We start from the raw sequence: 21,039 nt of genomic DNA on the forward strand, positions 1-21,039 counted from the left end.
GGGGTCACTCCTATACAGTCCTGCTGAATGCTCTTAAGCCATAGCACCTGGCATGCTATATTGTAAATGACTATCTGCCCACGGGCCTCCCTGACTGGTCTGTGTGCCACCCAGGCTCAAGTAATTTATCTTTTATCTTTATAGTAGCAGACTGATCATGTTTTATTATTTTTTGAATAAGTAAATGAACAAACAAAAAAGTTAGTAATGAAGCCTGTTTAAAGAGCTAAGAATTTAGTGTAATAAGTTATCAATTTAGTGTTATGTAATTTCCAATGAGGTACAGTTCATATCATTTAGAATCCCCATTTGTTTTTAATTCCAAAAATAATTATTAAGCACCCACTATGTGTCAGGCACTGGGGATACAGAAAAGACTCAAACACATAAAAATCCCAGAACTTGCATCTTATTAGGTGCGATAAGCGGTGGGGTATGGTGTTTGCTCTGAATGAGCTAGAATCCAGAGAATATTTCTGAGCAGAAGGTTTCTTTCTACATGAATGCTGGCACTGAGATGATGCTGGCTTGGACCAAAATGGTGGCAGTTTGAATGGTGAGCAGTAGTTAAATTATAGATCTACTTTAAAGGCAGAGCCAACAGGACTGACTGATGAACTGGAAGCAAGGAATAAGAGAAAAAGAACAGTCAGGAATGGATGTTAGTCTGTGCAACTGTGAAATGGAATTTGTGAAGGGCTTGGAAGGGTATGATTTTGAAAACAGTGTGTAGATATATGAAGAGATTCTGTAAAGTTAGGTCTTAAATTTTAATATTCTATTTTGTATAACTGAACTTCTCTTGGGCATATTTCTAATGAATAATAAGGGTCACTTTGGCTTCTTAGACAAATTGTTAACACTGAGTAGAAAAATCTGGGACAGTTCAGCCAGTGCAGCTCCATGAAGCACTGCCTGTATCAGGCACCCTACAAGAGCAACTGCAACTTTTTCTCCCAGACTGTTCTATTTTTTAAACAACTAATACAGTGTAGCTTAGTGCTAGAGGTTACAATTTCTATGATTTCTAACAACCACGTCAAAGATCATACAATTATTATCATTAGCAATTTTAATAATTACACTTTGAATTTTATTAAATAATGACTTGGATATCTCTCAAATGGAGACTTATGAAAGAGGCCAAAATTTTTACGTTGCCCTAGACCATAATCTAGTCCAAGGTCCGAAGAGATGGCCTTGACCTAGGAGTAGAAGACCACGGAGTAAATGTCGGTGACCTAGAATGACTTAATCCACCTAAGACTGAGATAGAACAGTAAGAGATTTGGGCTGTCAGGCTGCTACCTAAACAACCTAAATAATCAGCTACTGTGCTTAATGGCTATAATTTGGGGGTAAGGCTGGTAATAACGGTCTATTTTTTTCATGTGTTGAAGTATATGTCTGCAAAACTTACTGAATTTGGGATTCAAAAAATGAGACTGTTTATAAACATAGGATGCAACACTAAGTCTGTATAATGACTAAGTCTCTTGGAGAATAATTTAGTGGTGGTCATGATGAGTTATAACGTGGACATTTGAGTTTTCACTGGGCAGAAACAAACCATTCTCACTCAGTCTGTGAGTTTTTTTTTCCTTCCAGACTCTAAGTAGTTTACACAATAAACAGTTATTTCCATAGTAGAAAATGGCCAAGATGTCTAAGCTCCAAAGTTAACCTGTTATTATGGTTAGATATCAAGGTTGCCATTCTTCCAGATTTTCTCAGCCACACAACTTTTGACCCAGCTGATGGGGATGTAAGAGTAAACATAGCTCTTTGACTTTTTAACAAAGGCAAAAATCAACATGCTAAGGTATTTATTTCACTGGCAAGTGTTCCAGCACAAAGAGGCATTACAGTGGATTCACATAATGACAGGACACTACAAGTTCCTCTCAAAGGAAAATTCTAAGCAAGAGTTCATCCATAAATTGTCCATGTTCACTTATTTAGGACTTTGATATAAGGTACTTATTTGAAAACTGTATACACTTCATAATCTATCAATGACATCAAGGAATAAAATTAAAACTTTTAGAATCGTAATTCACACACCCAAATCAGAGGTCAAGCCCATGAGAGGAAATCTCATCACAAGCATGTGTGGAAGGGGAGTATTCCCTTTGCACACATATTTTCTTCATAATTGTGATGAGTCAATTTCCTTCCCTTTATTGAAAATTATGCTTTAAACCCACCTCCTTCCATGAAACAAGCAGCTGTAATTCCTCCCAATCCTCACGGCATGGCAAGCATGGCTTTCACTATGGGGTCTGCATTTATATCCTCTGGATATTTCTTGGGCACTGAAGGACTAACTAACAGAAGAGAAGTCATCTACTTGTACCCATTCTGCTGCCTAGTGGGTGCTGAGTGGATGCACAGTCAATCCCAAAAAAGAGACCATGTTCCACTGTGACCCTTTTTAGCAGTATGACATACAACATGATTAAAAGATAAAAGGGCAAGGGCTTAAACTTTCATTTTTTTGTAATCTTAATATTTCAGTGTTAATTTTTTATACATTTGTGTAATTAGAAAAACATAATGCATGAAAAAGGCCTGAAATAATCATAATAGAAAGTATATAAGAATAGGAAAAATTTGTTCAAATGTAGAGTTAAATTTTACAAGTTGAAGAACGTGATATCAAATAAGAACTTCATGAAAAGAATGTAAAAATTGTACTCAAATCGTTTCTTTCTGTACTAAAGAATCAAAGATGCAGGAAAATTTTAAACTACTTGTCCCCCCAAAAAAATCACCATTTCAAGCTATTTCCTGATGTTCTAATCCTTTAGTCAAATGACTCAAATGAACTGCTCTCGAGTTTCATATGGATTTTAAACAACTCAGTATTCTGAAACAATAATTCATTTCCATCATTCCTTTGTTCAAACCTTTAAACTCTCTTTTCAAAATCAATTTACTGAAATCTAGTTTTCTACCTTAAGTAGACCATTTTGACAAACTGTAAAAAAATTCAAACAAGTGAATTTTAGCTCACAAGCTGTACCAAAATTAGAAAACAAAGTAAGTTGTCTCCTACCTATGGTTGTAATAACAGTGCCGGCAAAGAAGAAGGAACTTCCCAAATCCCAGTGACTGATTTGATTGGAGGTGTTTCCTAAAGGTATAATCCCTGCATTTATTGCTGCCACTATTTGCTGCAAGTTTAAAAAGAAATTTATCAGTACACATGAATCACATGGAGGCATCAAACAGTATATATTCCACCCCAGACGACCAATTAGACAAAGAGCATCAATTTTGAGGTTTGCTTTTCCATTTAAAGTATACAATATAGGTCAAAACTTTACACTAAAGAATTTAATACATTAACTTATAAGAAAATTATATTTGATATCGAGTGAATGAATCTGCATAAAGCTTATCATATTGTGTTATGATATGCATTCATATCATCATCCAGTACCATATTTAGCAACTTATTTGAATTAACAACTAAATATAGCAATAATTTTTAGTAAGCACCACAGAGTTAAAATATCAGATTGCAAACTACAATTTAAATACTATATAATAGCTTCATCAAAAAAACGAGTATTTCCAAAGTGCTAGTTATTTTGAATGGTAAACATAGGTATCCAAGCCTGGATTGTGTACAGCAGTAGAGAGTATAATATCAGTAAGGTCCAACAAAACAGGCTAAAATGACAAGGAACAGACAACAGCACTTCATCATCAAGCTTGAGTCGGTTCATTTATATCGAGATTCTTAGAATCTCTACAGATTTTTATAAATTCTATGACAATGAGTATCATCAATGACCTGTAGATGACAGTCAACAATATTCATATAGGAACACTAGAATCTGGATACTGCTTTGAGTAGTACTGGGAGACAGACAGAAAGATGATATTATAATCCCTTCTCAATCATCAGATGTTAGGGAGGGAAGAGGGAGCTCCAGAAACACAAACATAGAAGAGAATAAGTTAGGAGAAAATGTGTAGTAAAAGAGAGACATATAGATGGTGGCAAAAGACATTTCTGTTGGAAATACAGTTTTTAAATCTTTATCACTTCATTTCCAGATTTTAAAAATGGAAGGACCTTCATTTGATAGGCAAGGAAATTAAAGACCAAGAAAGGTAAAGTGACTTGTTTAAAGTTATATAGTTTATTAGCAAATGGACAAAAACTACACTGTGAAAATGGAGGCACTATCTGAAGTTAATGACATGTAAATGACATGTAAGTTAATGACAGTAACTATCTGAAGTTACTGTCAGATGTAAAAGAACAGGTAATCCAGAGCTGAAATGCAATATAAAATCTGTTGTCTGACTCGTCTTAAACTATAAATTGAAACTTCAATAGTTAATTGAATTTTAATGTTTTTATTTACTTTAACAATGATAAATATTCATTATTTTAAAAACTTAGGAAAATACAGCAAGGCATAAAGAGGATAATAAAAATTTTTCATAATTCCAGAATTCAGAGACAACCACTGTTAATGTATTAAGGTATCTTACTCCTGGCATTCTGCTACACATTTTACATAACTGGATTTATGAACTATATGAAATGTATTCTCTATTTTTATTTAATCTTATTCTATATGCGGTTTTCCTTGTCATTACCATATTTACTTAATCATTGCCCAATATGTAGACATAAATGCTGTTCTAAAATTTGTCTTATTATAATAAGTGCTGCTATGAACACATTTGCATATAAATATGTTTTCATTTCTGAATATTTTTGTGGGAGAGATTGCTAGAAATAAATTTGCCACATTGAAGATTATGAATATTTTAAAGCACTTGATGTATAGTAGCAAGTAGCTATCCAAGAAGGTTGTTACAATTTATAATTGCCCCCCAGCAATTTACAAATGCTTAGCAATACTATTACCTCTGATATTAATGTCTTATCTTTACTGAACTGATAAGAATTGTTTACATTTACGTATCCTTTAGTGAGTGAAGTTGAACACTAATGTTTCATCATATATTAAATGCACACGAATACGCATATATACACATATATGCACAACACACAATGAAGCTGGTTTTGAGATAACTGATTATCTGACTCTCTACTGTAAATATAATATCAGATAAGGCAGGTCTCCCTGATTATCCTTCTTTGAAAAATTTTTTTTTGAAGTTACTAACCTATTATTCTTGCATAAACTTAGGAATCATGTAGTTAAATTTTATAGAAATTTTCATTTTCACAGGTTTAATATATTTCTGTTGTTTGGATATATGTGAAATCTATAAATTAATTAAGAAAAATGAGCACTTTTATAATAGTGAAACTTCCCATCAAAGAACATGGTATGAATCTCCATTTACTGAGTCTCCTTTCATATTCTGAAATAGACCATTTTTTGTTATACTCCACATAGGACTGTAAGGTTATTTTTAGATATTTTACTTTTTTTCCATTTTATATTATAACTGGTTATTGCTGTTGTACACACAAGTATATACTGCCCATTCTTTGAGCCAGCAACTTTCAAATTTTTTTTATCTCAGAACCACTTTATGGTCTCAAAAATTATTGTAGACATCAAGGAGCATTGGAATGTGAGTTATAACTATTGATATTTATATTTTTGAATTTCTAACTTTCAAAATGTTTTGATTAATTCATGTAAAAATTACAATAAGCCCATTACATGGTAAAATAAGTTAACATACTTTTATGAAAAATAATTATGTTTTCCAAGGCAAAGATTTAGTGAGAAGAGAGGCATTGTTTTAGAATTTTATAAATCTCTTAAATGCCAGGCTTAATAGAAAGCAGATTCTAATATATGCTTCTGCAACCAATCTGGAAAACAGTATAGCGAGTCCTCAAAAAATTAAAAACAGAACTACCATACAATCCAGCAACTCCACTTCTTGGTATTTATCCAAATAACATGAAAAACATTAATTCAAAAAAGATATGTACCCCTATGTTCAGTGCTACATTATTTACAATAGCCGAGACATGGAAGCAACCTAAGGATCCATCAATAGATGGATACATATCTAATGGAATATTGCTCAGCCATCAAAAAGAATGAAATCTTGCCATTTGTAACATGAATGGACCTAAAGGGTATTATGTTAAGTGAAATACGTCAGACAGAAAAAGACAAAAACCATAGGATTTCACTTATATATGAAGTCTAAAAAACAAAACAAAGCAAAACATAAACTCATAGATACAGAGAACAAACTAGTGGTTGTCAGAGGGGAAAGGGCAGGCAGCTGGGTGAAATAAATAAAGGAGATTAAGAGTACAAACTTCCTCATCAAATAAATAAGTCACAGGAATGTGATACATGGCAAAAGGAATATAGTCAATAACACTGTAATAATTTTGTATGGTACAGAAGGTTACTAGGTTTATCATGATGATTATTCTGTAATGTATTTAAATGTTGAATCACTATATTGTATACCTGAAAATACTGTATGTCAACTGTACTTTAATTAAAAAGTATATTTTTATATTTTACAGACATTTCTTCAACACATTCATTTACTCAAAAAAATATTTATCAATTTTTTATGGTGCTAGACAATGGGAAAACAACAGAGAAGTGAAAACATGGGTGGTATAGATGAGAAAAGATAAGGCATGTCTTTAGATTCCACCCAATTAAGTAAAATTATTTTATTTAGTACAAGCAAGCTAATTCCTCCAACAATTGACCTAATAGCCTCCATAGCTAGCATCATCATTTTAGCCTATTCTTTTGCTTGTCAGTGATGAGGTTCAGCATTATCCAGACATTTGGATAAGTTCCACAAATTATTTAAACCCCAAAGAAGCAAATGTAGACTTAGAGACAGTAAAGTCTGGCAATGTCTGGGTTGTAAACAGTTATCACAGAGCTGTGATTATTGCAACAGAGGCTTCAGATGGAACCAGGAAAATGTCAAATCACTATGAGAATGAGTCTACCGTGAGGTCCTTTCTCTGGAAGATTCTTGTAAATTTATATTTTTAAAGAGGATTATTTATTTATCTAGCTATCTATCTATCTATCTATTTATTTATTTATTTGGCTGTGTTGGGTCTTCGTTGCTGTGCGCAGGTTTTTCTCTAGTTGCGGAGAGCGTGGGCTACTCTTCATTGTGGTGCACGGGCTTCTCATTTGGTGGCTTCTCTTGTTGTGGAGCACGGGCTCTAGGCACACAGGCTTCAGTAGCTGAGGCACGTGGGCTCAGTAGTTGTGGCTCACGGCCTCTAGAGCACAGGCTCAGTAGTTGTGGCACACGGGCTTAGTTGCTCCGTGGCATGTGGGATCTTCCCGGACCAGGGCTCGAACCTGTGTCCCATGCACTGGCAAGCGGATTCTTAACCACTGCGCCACCAGGGAAGCCCTATTTTATATTTTTGTACGAGGTCCCCTGGTCAACATCCACAGGAAATTGGATGCCCTTCACAAGTGCACTGACAGATCTAAGAGTCCCTACAATTTCAACGTCAATTCAGGCCATCAGAGCACTTAAAAAATGTCTTCATGAGAACTGTTTCTGTATGTGCCATATTATGTGATTAAAGTAACAATCACTTCATCTTTAATAAAAATTCACTTTTCCACTAACTGTAACTTTTGTGGACAATCAAGTCATGTTCACAATTTATGAATAAGTTGAATTTTTTAGGTTAGGGTAAAGAGAATGTGGGATCCTAGGCATTTAATCCCGAAGTACTGATCAAGGGAGGACTTCCAAATTTAACATACAATAGAAATAGCACAAAATACCCTTGAGTGGATTCACACTCAATTTTTGCTTTTCAGTTAATTGACAATCATAGAATGTGCATTAAGGAAAGGCAATTGCACACACGATTCTAGTCAAGAATAGGAGCTTAAACTTAAGAAATAGAGCTCTGAAAGGCTTATAGTCCTAGAGAGGATAAAGGATAAATTACTCATAAAAGTAATTATAAAAAATCTTGGGTTTCCATGGCAATGATGCCTTTAGAATCAAAGTTCACTGAGTTCTAATGTGAATTTGTGTATTCTTGAATTGTAAGAAGTTTCTGTCTCAATGTCATCTGGTGTTTTGGAACTACATCGAGCTTTAACACCGAACAACAATAAGACACACTTATTTGTAATTGTGAGAGACTAGTATACCCTTGGAACTCAAGGCAATCAATGACAATCATGAAAATGTTCCTGTGTGTCCAATGCCTAGGAACAACTTTAGCATGTGTTATAAAGTACTTGACTAGCTATTTTTTCATTGAAGGAAAAGATATTATAAAGTAAGTAACCCTGGGGTTAGGCCTGAAGAATATATTATTTTCAGTGTAGGTTATATTGTGGATCTTAAAATACAAGTTCTGATTTCACGTTTTTTTCCCCCTTTGCTCAGATGCTCAGATGTTCATGTTCACCAGAACAATACAGACTGTTCTGAATGCCTTCCATGAATTCCTCCTCTGTTAACATCATAACCAAGATTTCATTAAAATATGCTATCATACCTATAATCCTAAAAGTAGGGTCACATTAATAATTTGAAAATTTTAAGTGATATAAGAATTCTAAACTGCAGGTACAAGGCACTGGCATCTAATTGGGCTACATCAAAGATGTATGTGTAACTGGTTCAATGACAACTTCTTTTAACTGGATATTTAAGATTGATCTCATTTCTTCTCCTTTGAAAAAGGACATTATTTCAAATAAATTGATATAGTAGCTAAATCCAATTATAATTATACTGATACCTGTATAATTATACAGTTCCTCAAAGGGGAACAAGTATTCTCTTGCCAAATTTCTGTAAGACACAATTTTGTATCTTTTTTGGTCACTATTTCCTTGTGGAAGAACTAATTTCATCCTGAGTAGAGGCTAGCCTTTAGGAAAGAAGTCAAATCACACATTCACAACACTGCATCTGACCATTTCAACCATATAAACAAGACTATCTTGACTTGAAGAATGCATAATAAGGAAAGCAAAATAATGATGCTCTTATTGCCAAATGACTGTGGGAAGATATTATGTAGGTATCATTGCTATTTATTGTTACACCACAAAAAATCATCATCAGCCATCAATAATATGCAGCAATGTTTGAGGACTGTGGCTTAAGGCTGCAGGATCCTTATGCATCTTTGCCTTAACCTTCTGGCTATGCAGCAACATCATGATTACTTAATGCCAGATGATGTGAACTGCTCTGAAAAGTGCTGCCAATAAAACCAGAGAGTATTTCAAGATGGCCCTTACTCTTACAGGCTCAGAATTCAAATACAGCACTGGGAGATCCTAGGCAACCTCGATCAGCATATTTGAATCAATGAGTAGTCACATTTGTTTATCCATTTCCTAGGTGCTTTTCAGAAAATCTTTATTAGCCAAACATATTTGTCTTAAATGTTATTTATAGACATCTTTTGCATAAGAAGCTTCTCTTCTAATGTCAGTGACGTACTGTAGTCCTAATCACTGGGGCTGCTTCTTGGACCATTATACATATTAAACTAAGTTCAGCCAAAAAGTAGCATTATAGGGCTTCATTGCAAACTTACATGCAAAGGCAGCCCATAACATCCTTTGTACCACAGAGAAAAAATCCCCAGAAACCAAAACCATCTTCTTCACATTTGTGCCCTTTCTTGGTATTCTGGAGACTAAAGCAGTGCCATAGGCTTCCTTGCATGACATAATATTTCTGACAAATATTTCCATCAGAGTATCAACTAGGACTGTTGACAATCTAACGAGGAAGCAAACAACTTCCTAAAAACCATACCATATTAGCATACTGCCCCACAAAAGTATTCCAGTAGCAGCTCTCAGCTAATGATAATACTGGTGGAACCATGTAAAATTGCCAATATCCAAGCACTTTTTGGCCTATAAAATAGCAATTCCATATTAACATACAAGAGAATGGTATTTATGTTTTCATTAACACTGTAAAAACATGCTAACTTTCACTGAGTGTAACACTTATTACTGCAGAATTAAAGTTAATACGAGGAGGACCTTCAAGATGGCAGAGGAGTAAGACGTGGAGATCAATTTCCTCCCCACAAATACATCAAAAATACATCTGCCTGGGGAACTACTCCTACAGAACACCTACTGAACGCGGGCAGAAGACCTCAGACTTCCCAAAAGGCAAGATACTCCCCACGTAGTAGGGAAAAAAAGAATAGGGATGGGACCTGCACCTCTGGGAAGGAGCTGTGAAGGAGGAAAAGTTTCCACACACTACACTACTCCTACAGAACACCTACTGAACGCGGGCAGAAGACCTCAGACTTCCCAAAAGGCAAGATACTCCCCACGTAGTAGGGAAAAAAAGAATAGGGATGGGACCTGCACCTCTGGGAAGGAGCTGTGAAGGAGGAAAAGTTTCCACACACTAGGAAGCCCCTTCACTGGCGCAGATGGGCAGTGGCGGGGGGAAAGCTTCAGAGCCACAGAGGAGAGCACAACAACAGGGGTGCAGAGGGCAAAGCGGAGAGATTCCCGCAGACAGGACCGGTGCCAACCAGCATTCACCAGCCTGAGAGGCCTGTCTGCTCACCAAGTGGGGCAGGTGGGGGCTGGGAGCTGAGGCTTGGGCTTCGGAGATCAGAGTCCAGGGAGAGGACTGGGGTTGGCTGGGTGAACACAGCCTGAAGGGGGCTAGTGCGCCACAGCTGGCCAGGAGGGAGTCCAGGAAAAAGTCTGGACATGCCTGAGAGGCAAGAGACCATTGTTTCGGGATGCGTGAAGAGTGGGGATTCAGAGCACCACCGAAATGAGCTCTGAAGACAGGCGCGAGCCGCAGCTATCAGTGCAGACACCAGAGACGGGCATGAGACGCTAAGGCTGCTGCTGCAGCCACCAAGAAGCCTGTGTGCAAGCACAGGTCACTATCCACATCTCTCCTCCTGGGAGCCTGTGTAGCCCACCCCTACCAGGGTCCCATGATCCAGGGACAACTTCCCCGGGAAAACACACGGCGCACCTCAGGTTGTTGCAACGTCACGCTGGCCTCTATGGCCGCAGGCTCACCCTGCATTCCGCACCCCTCCCTTCCCCCGGCCTGAGTGAGCCAGAGTCACCTAATAAGCTGCTCCTTTAACCCCCTACTTTCTGGGCAAAGAACCGATGCCAGAGGGTGATCTACATGCAGAGGCGTGGCCAAATCCAAAGCTGAACCCCAGGAGATGTACAAACAAAGAAGAGAAAGGGAAATTTCTCTTTGCAGCCTCAGGAGCAGTGGATTAAATCTCCACAATCAACTTGATGTTCCCTGCACCTGTGGAATACCTGAAGAGACAACGAATCATGACAAAATTGCTGGGGTGGACTTTGGGAGCAACTGTAGACTTGGGGTTTGCTGTATGTGACTGACTACTTTCGATTTTTATATTAATCTTAGTATAGTTTTTTTTGTTTTTACTGTTTTTGTGTGTGTGTGTGTGTGTTTTTTTGTGGTATGCGGGCCTCTCACTGTTGTGGCCTCTCCCGTCACGGAGCACAGGCTCCGGACGTGCAGGCCCAGCGGACATAGCTCACGGGCCCAGCCCCTCCGCGGCATGTGGGATCCTCCCGGACCGGAGCACGAACCCGTGTTCCCCGCATCAGCAGGCAGACTCTCAACCACTGTGCCACCAGGGAAGCCCCTTAGTACAGTTTTTAGTGCTTCTTATCATTGGTGTATTTGTTTATTGGTTTAGTTGCTCTTTTCTGTTTTTTTAATTACTTTTACATTTATTTATTTAAATGATTTTTTAATATTTAAATAACTTTATTTACTTAATTTTATTTTATATATTTATCTTTCTTTCTTTCTTTTTCTCCATTTTCTCCTGAGCTGAGTAGCCACACATTTTTTAAAGTGCACATGGAACATTCCACAGGAGGGATCACATACTAGGCCACAAAACAAGCCTCGGTATATTTAAGAAAACTGAAATTATATCAAGTATCTTTTCTGACTACAATGCTGTGAGACTAGATATCAATTACAGGAAAAAAACTGTAAAAAATACAAACACATGGAGGCTAAACAATACACTACTAAATAACCAAGAGATCACTGAAGAAAGCAAAGAGGAAATAAAAAAATACCTAGAAACAAATGACAGTGCAAACACGATGACCCAAAACATATGGGATGCAGCAAAAGCAGTTCTAAGAGGGAAGTTTATAGCAATACAATCCTACCTCAAGAAACAAGAAACATTGCAAACAAAAACCCAAAATTTACATCTCAAGCAATTACACAAACAAACAAAAAAAAACCCAAAGGTAGCAGAAGAAATCATAAAGATCATATCAGAAATAAGTGAAAAAGAAATGAAGGAAATGATAGCAAAGATCAATAATGCTAAAAGTTGGTTCTATGAGAAAAAAAACAAAATTGATAGACCATTAGCCAGATTCACCAAGAACAAAAAGAAGACCCAAATCAACAGAATTAGAAATGAAAAAAAGGAGAAGTAACAACTGACACTGCAGAAATACAAACGCTCATGAGAGATTACTACAAGCAACTATATGCCAATAAAACGGACAACCTGGAAGAAACGGACAAATTCTTAGAAAAGCACAACCTTCTAAGACTGAACCAGGAAGAAATAGAAAATATAAACAGACCAATCACAAGCACTGAAATTGAGACTGTGATCAAAAATCTTCCAACAAACAAAAGCCCAGGACGAAATGGTTGCACAGGTGAACTCTATTGAACATTTAGAGAAAAGCTAACACCTATCCTTCTCAAACTCTTTCAAAATACAGCAGACAGAGGAACACTCCCCAACTCATTCTACAAGGCCACCATCACCCTGATAAAAAAACCAGACAAAGATGTCACAAGGAAAGAAAACTTCAGGCCAGAATCACTGATGAACGTAGATGCAAAAATCCTCAACAAAATACTAGCAAACAGAATCCAAAAGCATATTAAAAGGATCATACACCATGATCAAGTGGGGTTTATCCCAAGAATGCAAGGATTCTTCAATATATGCAAATCAATCAATGTGATACACCATATTAACAAATTGAAGGATAAACACCATATGATCATCTTAATAGATGCAGAAAAAGCTTTCGACAAAATTCAACACCGATTTATGATAAAAACCCGGCAGAAAGCAGGCATAGAGGAAACTTACCTCAACATAATAAAGGCCATATATGACAAACCCACAGCCAACATCGTTCTCAATGGTGAAAAACTGAAACCACTTCCTCTAAGATCAGGAACAAGACAAGGTTGTCCACTCTCATCGCTATTATTCAACATAGTTTTGGAAGTTTTAGGCACAGCAATCAGAGAAGAAAAGGAAATAAAAGGAACACAAATTGGAAAAGAAGAAGTAAAGCTGTCACTGTTTGCAGATGACATGATAATATACATAGAGAATCCTAAAGATGCTACCAGAAAACTATTAAAGCTAATCAATGAAGTTGGTAAAGTAGCAGGGTACAAAATTAATGCACAGAAATCTCCTGCATTCCTATACACTAATGATGAAAAATCTGAAAGATAAATTAAGGAAACACTCCCATTTACCATTGCAACAAAAAAGAATAAAATACCTAGACATAAACCTACCTAAGGAGACAAAAGACCTGTATGCAGAAAACTATAAGACACTGATGAAAGAAATTAAAGATGATACAAACAGATGGAGATATACCATGTTCCTGGAATGGAAGAATCAACATTGTGAAAATGACTATACTACCCAAAGCAATCTACAGATTCAGTGCAATCCCTATCAGACTACCAATGGCATTTTTCACAGAACTAGAACAAAAATTTTCACAACTTGTATGCAAACACAAAAGACCCCGAATACCAAAGCAATCTTGGGAAAGAAAAATGGAGCTGGAGGAATTAGGCTTCCTATTCCTCCAGCTCCCTGACTTCAGACTATACTACAAAGCTACAGAAATCAAGACAGTATGGTACTGGCACAAAAACAGAAATACAGACCAATGGATAGAAAGCCCAGAGATAAAGCCACACACATATGGTCACCGTGTCTTTGATAAAGGAGGCAAGAATATACAATGGAGAAAAGACAGCCTCTTCAATAAGTGGTGCTGGGAAAACTGGACAGCTACATGTAAAAGAATGAAATTAGAACACTCCCTAACACCGTACACAAAAATAAACTCAAAATGGATTAAAGACCTAAATGTAAGGCCAGGCCCTATAAAACTGTTAGAGGAAAACATAGGCAGAGTACTCTATGACATAAATCACAGCAAGGGGCTTCCCTGGTGGCTCAGTGGTTGAGAGTCCGCCTGTCGATGCAGGAGACACAGGTTTGTGCCCCGGTCTGGGAAGATCCCACATGCCGCAGAGCAGCTGGGCCCGTGAGCCATGGCCACTGAGCCTGCGCATCCGGAGTCTGTGCTCCGCAAGGGGAGAGGCCAAAATAGTGAGAGGCCCACGTACCACAAAAAAAACAAAAAACAAAAAACCCAATCCACAAATGGGCAGAAGACCTAAATAGACATTTCTCCAAAGAAGATATACAGATTGCCAACAAACACATGAAAGGATGCTCAACATCACTTAGTATTAGAGAAATGCAAATCAAAACTACAACGAGGTATCGCCTCACACTGGTCAGAATGGCCATCATCAAAAAATCTACAAACAACAAATGCTGGAGAGAGTGTGGAGAAAAGGGAACCCTCTTGCACTGTTGGTGGGAATGTAAACTGATAGAGCCACTATGGAGAACAGTATGGAGGTTCCTTAAAAGACTAAAAACAGAACTAACATATGACCCAGCAATCCCACTACTGGGCATATACCCTGAGAAAACCATAATTCAAAAAGAGTCATGTACCACAATGTTCATTGCACCTCTATTTACAATAGCCAGGACATGGAAGCAACCTAAGTGTCCATCAACAGATGAATGGATAAAGACGATGTGGCACATATATACAATGGAATATTACTCAACCTTAAAAAAAAATGAAATTGAGTTATTTGTAGTGAGGTGGATGGACCTAGAGTCTGTCATACAGAGTGAAGTAAGTCAGAAAGAGAAGAAAAAATGCCGTATGCTAACACATGTATATAGAATCTAAAAAAAAAAAAAAACAGTTCTGAAGAACCTTGGGGCAAGAGAGGAGTAAAGACACAGACGTAACGAATGGACTTGAGGACACGGGGAGGGGCAAGAGTAAGCTGGGACGAAGTGAGAGAGTGGCATGGACATATATGCACTACCAAATGTAAAACAGATAGCTAGTGGGAAGCAGCCGCATAGCACAGGGAGATCAGCTCTGTGCTTCGTGACCAACTAGAGGGGTGGGATAGGGAGGGTGGGAGGGAGACGCAAGAGGGAAAAGATATGGGGATATATGTATACATATAGCTGATTTACTCTGTTATACAGCAGAAACTAACACAACATTGTAAAGAGATTATACTCCAATAAAGATGTTAAGAAGTATAATAAAATTAAAAAAATAAAGTTAATGCCCATAAGCAGGAAACTGTTAATAGCAAATTAATCTACTATTGTCTTGCTTACAGTGAAGGACATATATGTGTTAGTTTAAGTAAAACCCTGTATGGTTGAGATTGCTTTTGTGAGAAAACATGGACTAACTACTGCATCCTTATTGGAAATTCAAGTTATGTCCAACATTTGCACGTATCTCAGAAATCAAGGGCAATTATCTACTATTTAAGATAATTACATTTGGTAGAAGTAAATTTGTATATTCATCATTTGATATCCAATATTTCATACATTCTAGCCTCCTGTTTGATAAATGAACTTAGTTTTTCAGAAATTCTATAGTTAGTTATACAGAGTTGGCATTTTTTTTGTTATTTTTTTTTTTGTCTAGGAAAATTTGAGGCAGCTACATAAATCCAAAATAGAAAAATAAATCCCCAAATTTTATTCCACAATTAAATGAACTGTAATAAGTATAGACAAAGGTCATATTTCTAAATCTAACATCAATAATCTTTTCCTTTTAAAAGATATATTTCTGGGCTTCCCTGGTGGCACAGTGGTTGCGAGTCCGCCTGCCAATGCAGGGGACACGGGTTCATGCCCCGGTCTGGGATGATCCCACATGCCGCGGAGCGGCTGGGCCCTTGAGCCATGGCCGCTGAGCCTGCGCGTCCGGAGCCTGTGCTCCGCAACGGGAGAGGCCACAACAGTGAGAGGTCCGCGTACCGGAAAAAAAAAAAAAAAAAAGATTTATTTCTGATTTCATGTGTAGAAAAGTGATGGAACAGTACATTTACATATTTTATACAGAACACAGGTGATTACATCATTCTATATTTAGAGTCTGGTAAAGAAGGAAGTTTTCAAGGTTTCCCCAGAGTATATCTTTTAAGTTCGAAAGGTAATATGCAGTACATTTTTAATGTTTTGTCTTTGTTAGAAACAATTTGAATCAAAACACATTTCCTATCTTCTTAAATAGGCTTTCAAAGTCCTTAGAGTGTGTTTCCAAATAATGCATGACCTAAGTTTAACCACACATTAATTAGAAACTTCTTACAAAGAAGAATCCTTTTTGTAAAAAACACAAAAAGCTTAATTCTTAAAGCTTAGAAAGGATAGTATTACCTACAGGAAGCAGTTTCCACATACCAGATTTTAGAAAGCACCTCTAAAAGTAAACATCTCGCTTACCTTCCCAAGACTTCCCTTCTATTTAGGGATAATGCCATGGCATGTCAAAGCTATTTTTATACAGACTAATGAAGTGTACAGCTTTTTGCTTGCTCTTTTGAAAGTGCAAATTTATTTCCTATTAGTAGAAACAAAAGCTTAAAATCCAAAGTCAGAACCAACAGAGAGCTGAAGGTGGAGGTTATCACCAGGGCTAGAAGCAAGAGACACACCGCAGGGTATGAGGGTCACCTTCCCTGTTTTATCCACTCTGGAAGCTTTTATTAATCATAAAAGTAATATATATATATATTGAACATTTGGAAAAATAAGAATTAAAAAAAATCACTCGCAGTTCCTAAAACAGTTTTTACAACATGCGTATATTCAATTTTTGGTTTTAACAGTTATCATAATAAATGTGCTTTCAACTAACATAAGCATGTTCTAAGGGTTTGGTTGTTTTTTTTGCGGTACGCGGGCCTCTCACTGTTGTGGCCTCTCCCGTTGCGGAGCATAGGCTCCGGACGCACAGGCTCAGCGGCCATGGCTCACGGGTCCAGCCGCTTCGCGGCATGTGGGATCTTCCCGCACCGGGGAACGAATCCGTGTTCCCTGCATCGGCAGGCGGACTCTCAACCACTGTGCCACCAGGGAAGCCCTGTTCTAAGGCATTTTGAAGTCATCAATATCTCGCTGAGTAGCTACATGTAAAATAGTTTACATACCACTCTTCTATCATTAAATGAATTTGTATAACAGAATCCAAGATCAAGTGATCATTTGCAAGGTGATTATAGAGACGATTTATACATCAGACAAGGATAGAACTGGAAACAGTGAAATTCTGTTATTCTTTGAGGCCTGTATGAAACGACACTGCGCTGTAGAAAGGATAAAACATGGTCAAGATCACTGAGTCCTTGCAACTCAGAAGGAGCCAAAAAAGATCCATGTAAAGCAAGCAGACTGAAACCTGCATTCCCCCAGCTGTGCTATTTTCCATGAATTTTCCTAAGTTCCATATTATTACACTGTGTATTAATCTTCTATCAGAATGTTAATTTCTATCCATCTACCTCATCTCAGCATAAGTTGGGGGTGGGGAGAGGTTAATAAAGGTAAAGGAAACTTTGGAGAGAGAAGGAGATAGAACAAGAAGTCAGAAAGAAACAAAAGGGCAAGTAGAAGAGAAAGAAGACCAAGGCTGTTTAGATAACACAGAGACATTTCTGGAAGAATAAGATAGGAACTTGGCCAGTTATAGTCACTCTGTCTAGGAAGTTCTTTTGAAAGAAGTTATCCTTAAAATAGGATTTGAGTAGGTGGAAGAGTGAGATCAAGGAGACATAGCACTAGGCAATATTTTTACACCAGTTTGCCCAGGCACACCACACTAACCAACATTTATTCATGCTCTGTTTTTAAGGCCTTAAGTTCTAAACTGATGAGAAAACAAAATAGCCCAAAACAGAACAAAGGGAGTTTTACAGTGTCAATTTCACGCATCCATAGAATTCCCAAATTTGGAGATTCTGTTGGCCTTTTCAATAGAATGTCACTGGTTTCTGCTCATTTGATTTTCCAATACACTTAAGTGTATACTTCCATAATAGATACCAGTTTGAACAAAAATATGCTTTATACCAATATAAAATTAATCATAGGGGAAATAGTTAGGGAAACTATTCAGGTTTCCACAGAAAGGCAATCTCGTTTTTATTAGAGGTTTTGAAAACAAGTGAATATTTTTTCCTGCCTTTCCTGAATATATAGTAAAAGATCATGACAAGGACTGAAAATCTTACGGTCTGTACACACACTCACAACCAACAAAGTAAGCTGTTAACCCCACTTGTATTAAAGGTAAACCAAACTTCCCACACCCCAAATTAGTCACCAATAAAGGCAAAATATCACAATACTAAAACATTCCAATAATATTCTGATAAACAGTTCCTCTGTTTCAGGCCCCGTAAAATTTACGTATTTCTCACTGCAGCTGAATTGACTCACTGCCATTAATAAACCTACAAGAAATGTTTGTGCTTTTGGGATCCAGGTAAAATTTCTTAATACACTGCAGAGTAAATTTACTAATGACTTGCTAACATTATGCAGAGAAAAGGAAGTCATGCAGAACTGCTTAATATGTTTATATTTCTTGGCTCTTAAGGTCACAGAATCAAGACAGAAAAAACAATATATGAATAACTTCCCAAAATGCAGTGATTCGTACTCATCCTGTCTTAGCTTCTTAGCTTTTAAAACCCCAAGTTTCCCCCATCTTTCTCAATTACACACCCATATACTTACCAGTTACAGCAAATCTGAACTGGTTGAAATCCATTTTGTTGAAAAATAGGAACCTGAATTTCTTATACTTTTTCAAGCCAACTGGAGTGACTGAGCTACCCTTTGACACCTGTCCAGTAGTTACTGCACAAAAATGCAATTAAATCCTTCCCTTGGGCACCTCTCAGCCTGACTTAAGAGTGTCACACCACACTTCAGCACTGAAAACGAGCCTGGCATCTCTCCTCATGTTTTCTACATTCGTCATTCACATGTGCAGCATCGTTCATCTTCATTCACACAAAGATACCAATCCCAAAAGCATTTCAGAGCACAGCAACCTGTGAAAGGAAAGATGCCCCAAAATCTACATGGTAAGCACAAGACTAGAGAATCTCCTCTGCTCAGAGGCCGAAAATGTGAAGATGCCATTAGCAGGGCAGTCTTTGCTGGAGGATGGGTCTAATGCCTGGAAAGGTACCAAGATGGGCTAACCATCCTTAGTGATCTTCACTTCTCCTGCCCACAAACTCCCTCAAATCAAGAATGTGTTTATGCTGGTAGAATGAGCACGATGGGCTATGTTTAAACTGGGCAGAGAGAGAGAGGAATGAAAAGTCACGGTAAAGCAACACAGAGTCTCTTGAGGATCCAGAGGGGGCATGGGAGGGGCAAGAGTGCTGGCATCAAGAGATGACTGAATACACCTGAGCCTCACTCACTTTTTCATTTTTAATCACCTGCTGTGCATCTACTGTATGTCCTCTAGACAGCTACCTCTCCTTAAGTAACTATTGGGAACCAGCAGTACAAGACCTGAGGTGCTCCGCCATCTCACAAAAATAACCCTGTGACCACTATCAGTAATGGTATCATTTGACAGGAATCAGATACATATAATTTATCTTCCACAAAAGCTGAGGCATAGAGAATCTAAATGGATCACTAGTTCAAAGTAAGTAAAAACAATAATAAAATAACCTGGAAAATCAGTCACGGGTCTTGGCGTTACTGTTTAGCTGTATTACATTTTTGGTTGCCTAGCTTTAGACATAGTTATTATTTATAATATGATTTCTATGTGATAACACTTTGAAAGTTCCAAGTAGTAAATATATTTGTAAATGATTTTTTTAAAAAAATAGTCCATCCATAAGTTTGAAGCTGGGTGAACATCTTGTTTATTTTGTCCACATGTATATAATGTATCCCAAATGATCATCAGGCCTTGTCTTATATCTTTGTGTCACATATGGCCTATATGTCTAGCATAATGCTAACTGCTCAAGAATTATTTGTGGCATATGCTGTGCTTACTGATTTCTAAGTACATATAAAATCACTAACATGAGCTGACTGACTCGAGTACTAATTGCACATTACAGGTCATGGTAAAGAGAGTAAGACTTTGCAGTAGCATTTGACACAGCTAATCTCTCCCCACTGGCAATATGTCTTAGCTCACACAACACGACTCTCTAGCTTTCCTCCAATCTCCCTGACTGCTGTCTCATCCCCCTCACCTTTGAGCCCATGGTTCTGTTCTCTATCCATCCACACTCTTAGGTGATTTTATTTAAACTCAAGGCTTTAAATATTCTCAGTATGCTGATAACTCCCAAAGGTATTCTTCATCCTAGACTGTTCCCTGCTTGGATGTCTGAAAGGCAGTTCAAACCAATCATATGCCAAATTGAACTCCTAAGCTCCTTCCTGAAACTGTTCCACATGAGTTCTTCCCATCTCAACAGTTGGCAACTTTATTTTTCTAGCTCCTCAGGCCCCAAACCTATGAACCATTCTAGACTTCTTTCTCTCACAACTCACATCAAATTCTGTTAGCTTTACCCTCAGAAGATCCCAATTTGACCACACCTCATCACATTCACTGCTTCTGTCCTCACCCAGGCCACCGCTGACTCCCTGCTGGGCTCTTGCAGTGGATTCTCAACTTCATCCACCTACATTCTCCTCCTCACAGGGCAACCGCAGTGATCCCTTTAAGTCACAGGTCAGATCATGTCCCTGCTCTGCTCCAAGTCCTTTCATGGTCCTGCAACTCACTCTGAGTAAAATCTAAGATCTCAAACACCAATTTACAAGGCCCTACA

General features: G+C 37.6%; 1 protein-coding gene across 3 annotated transcripts in view; it reads right to left on the reverse strand.

Annotated features, from left to right (window-relative positions):
- Positions 1–21,039, reverse strand: part of KCNK2 (potassium two pore domain channel subfamily K member 2) — a 239,424-nt gene that overhangs the window by 118,098 nt on the left and 100,287 nt on the right. For all 3 annotated transcript variants that reach the window (XM_007451285.1, XM_007451287.1, XM_007451286.1), the window contains exon 3: positions 3,059–3,176. In XM_007451285.1, the coding sequence (XP_007451347.1) occupies positions 3,059–3,176 (118 nt within the window). The remainder of the gene's footprint in view (positions 1–3,058; positions 3,177–21,039) is intronic.

Source organism: Lipotes vexillifer, unplaced genomic scaffold (assembly GCF_000442215.2).
Source record: "Lipotes vexillifer unplaced genomic scaffold, Lipotes_vexillifer_v1.1 scaffold570, whole genome shotgun sequence".
Taxonomy (NCBI): Eukaryota; Metazoa; Chordata; class Mammalia; order Artiodactyla; family Lipotidae; genus Lipotes; species Lipotes vexillifer.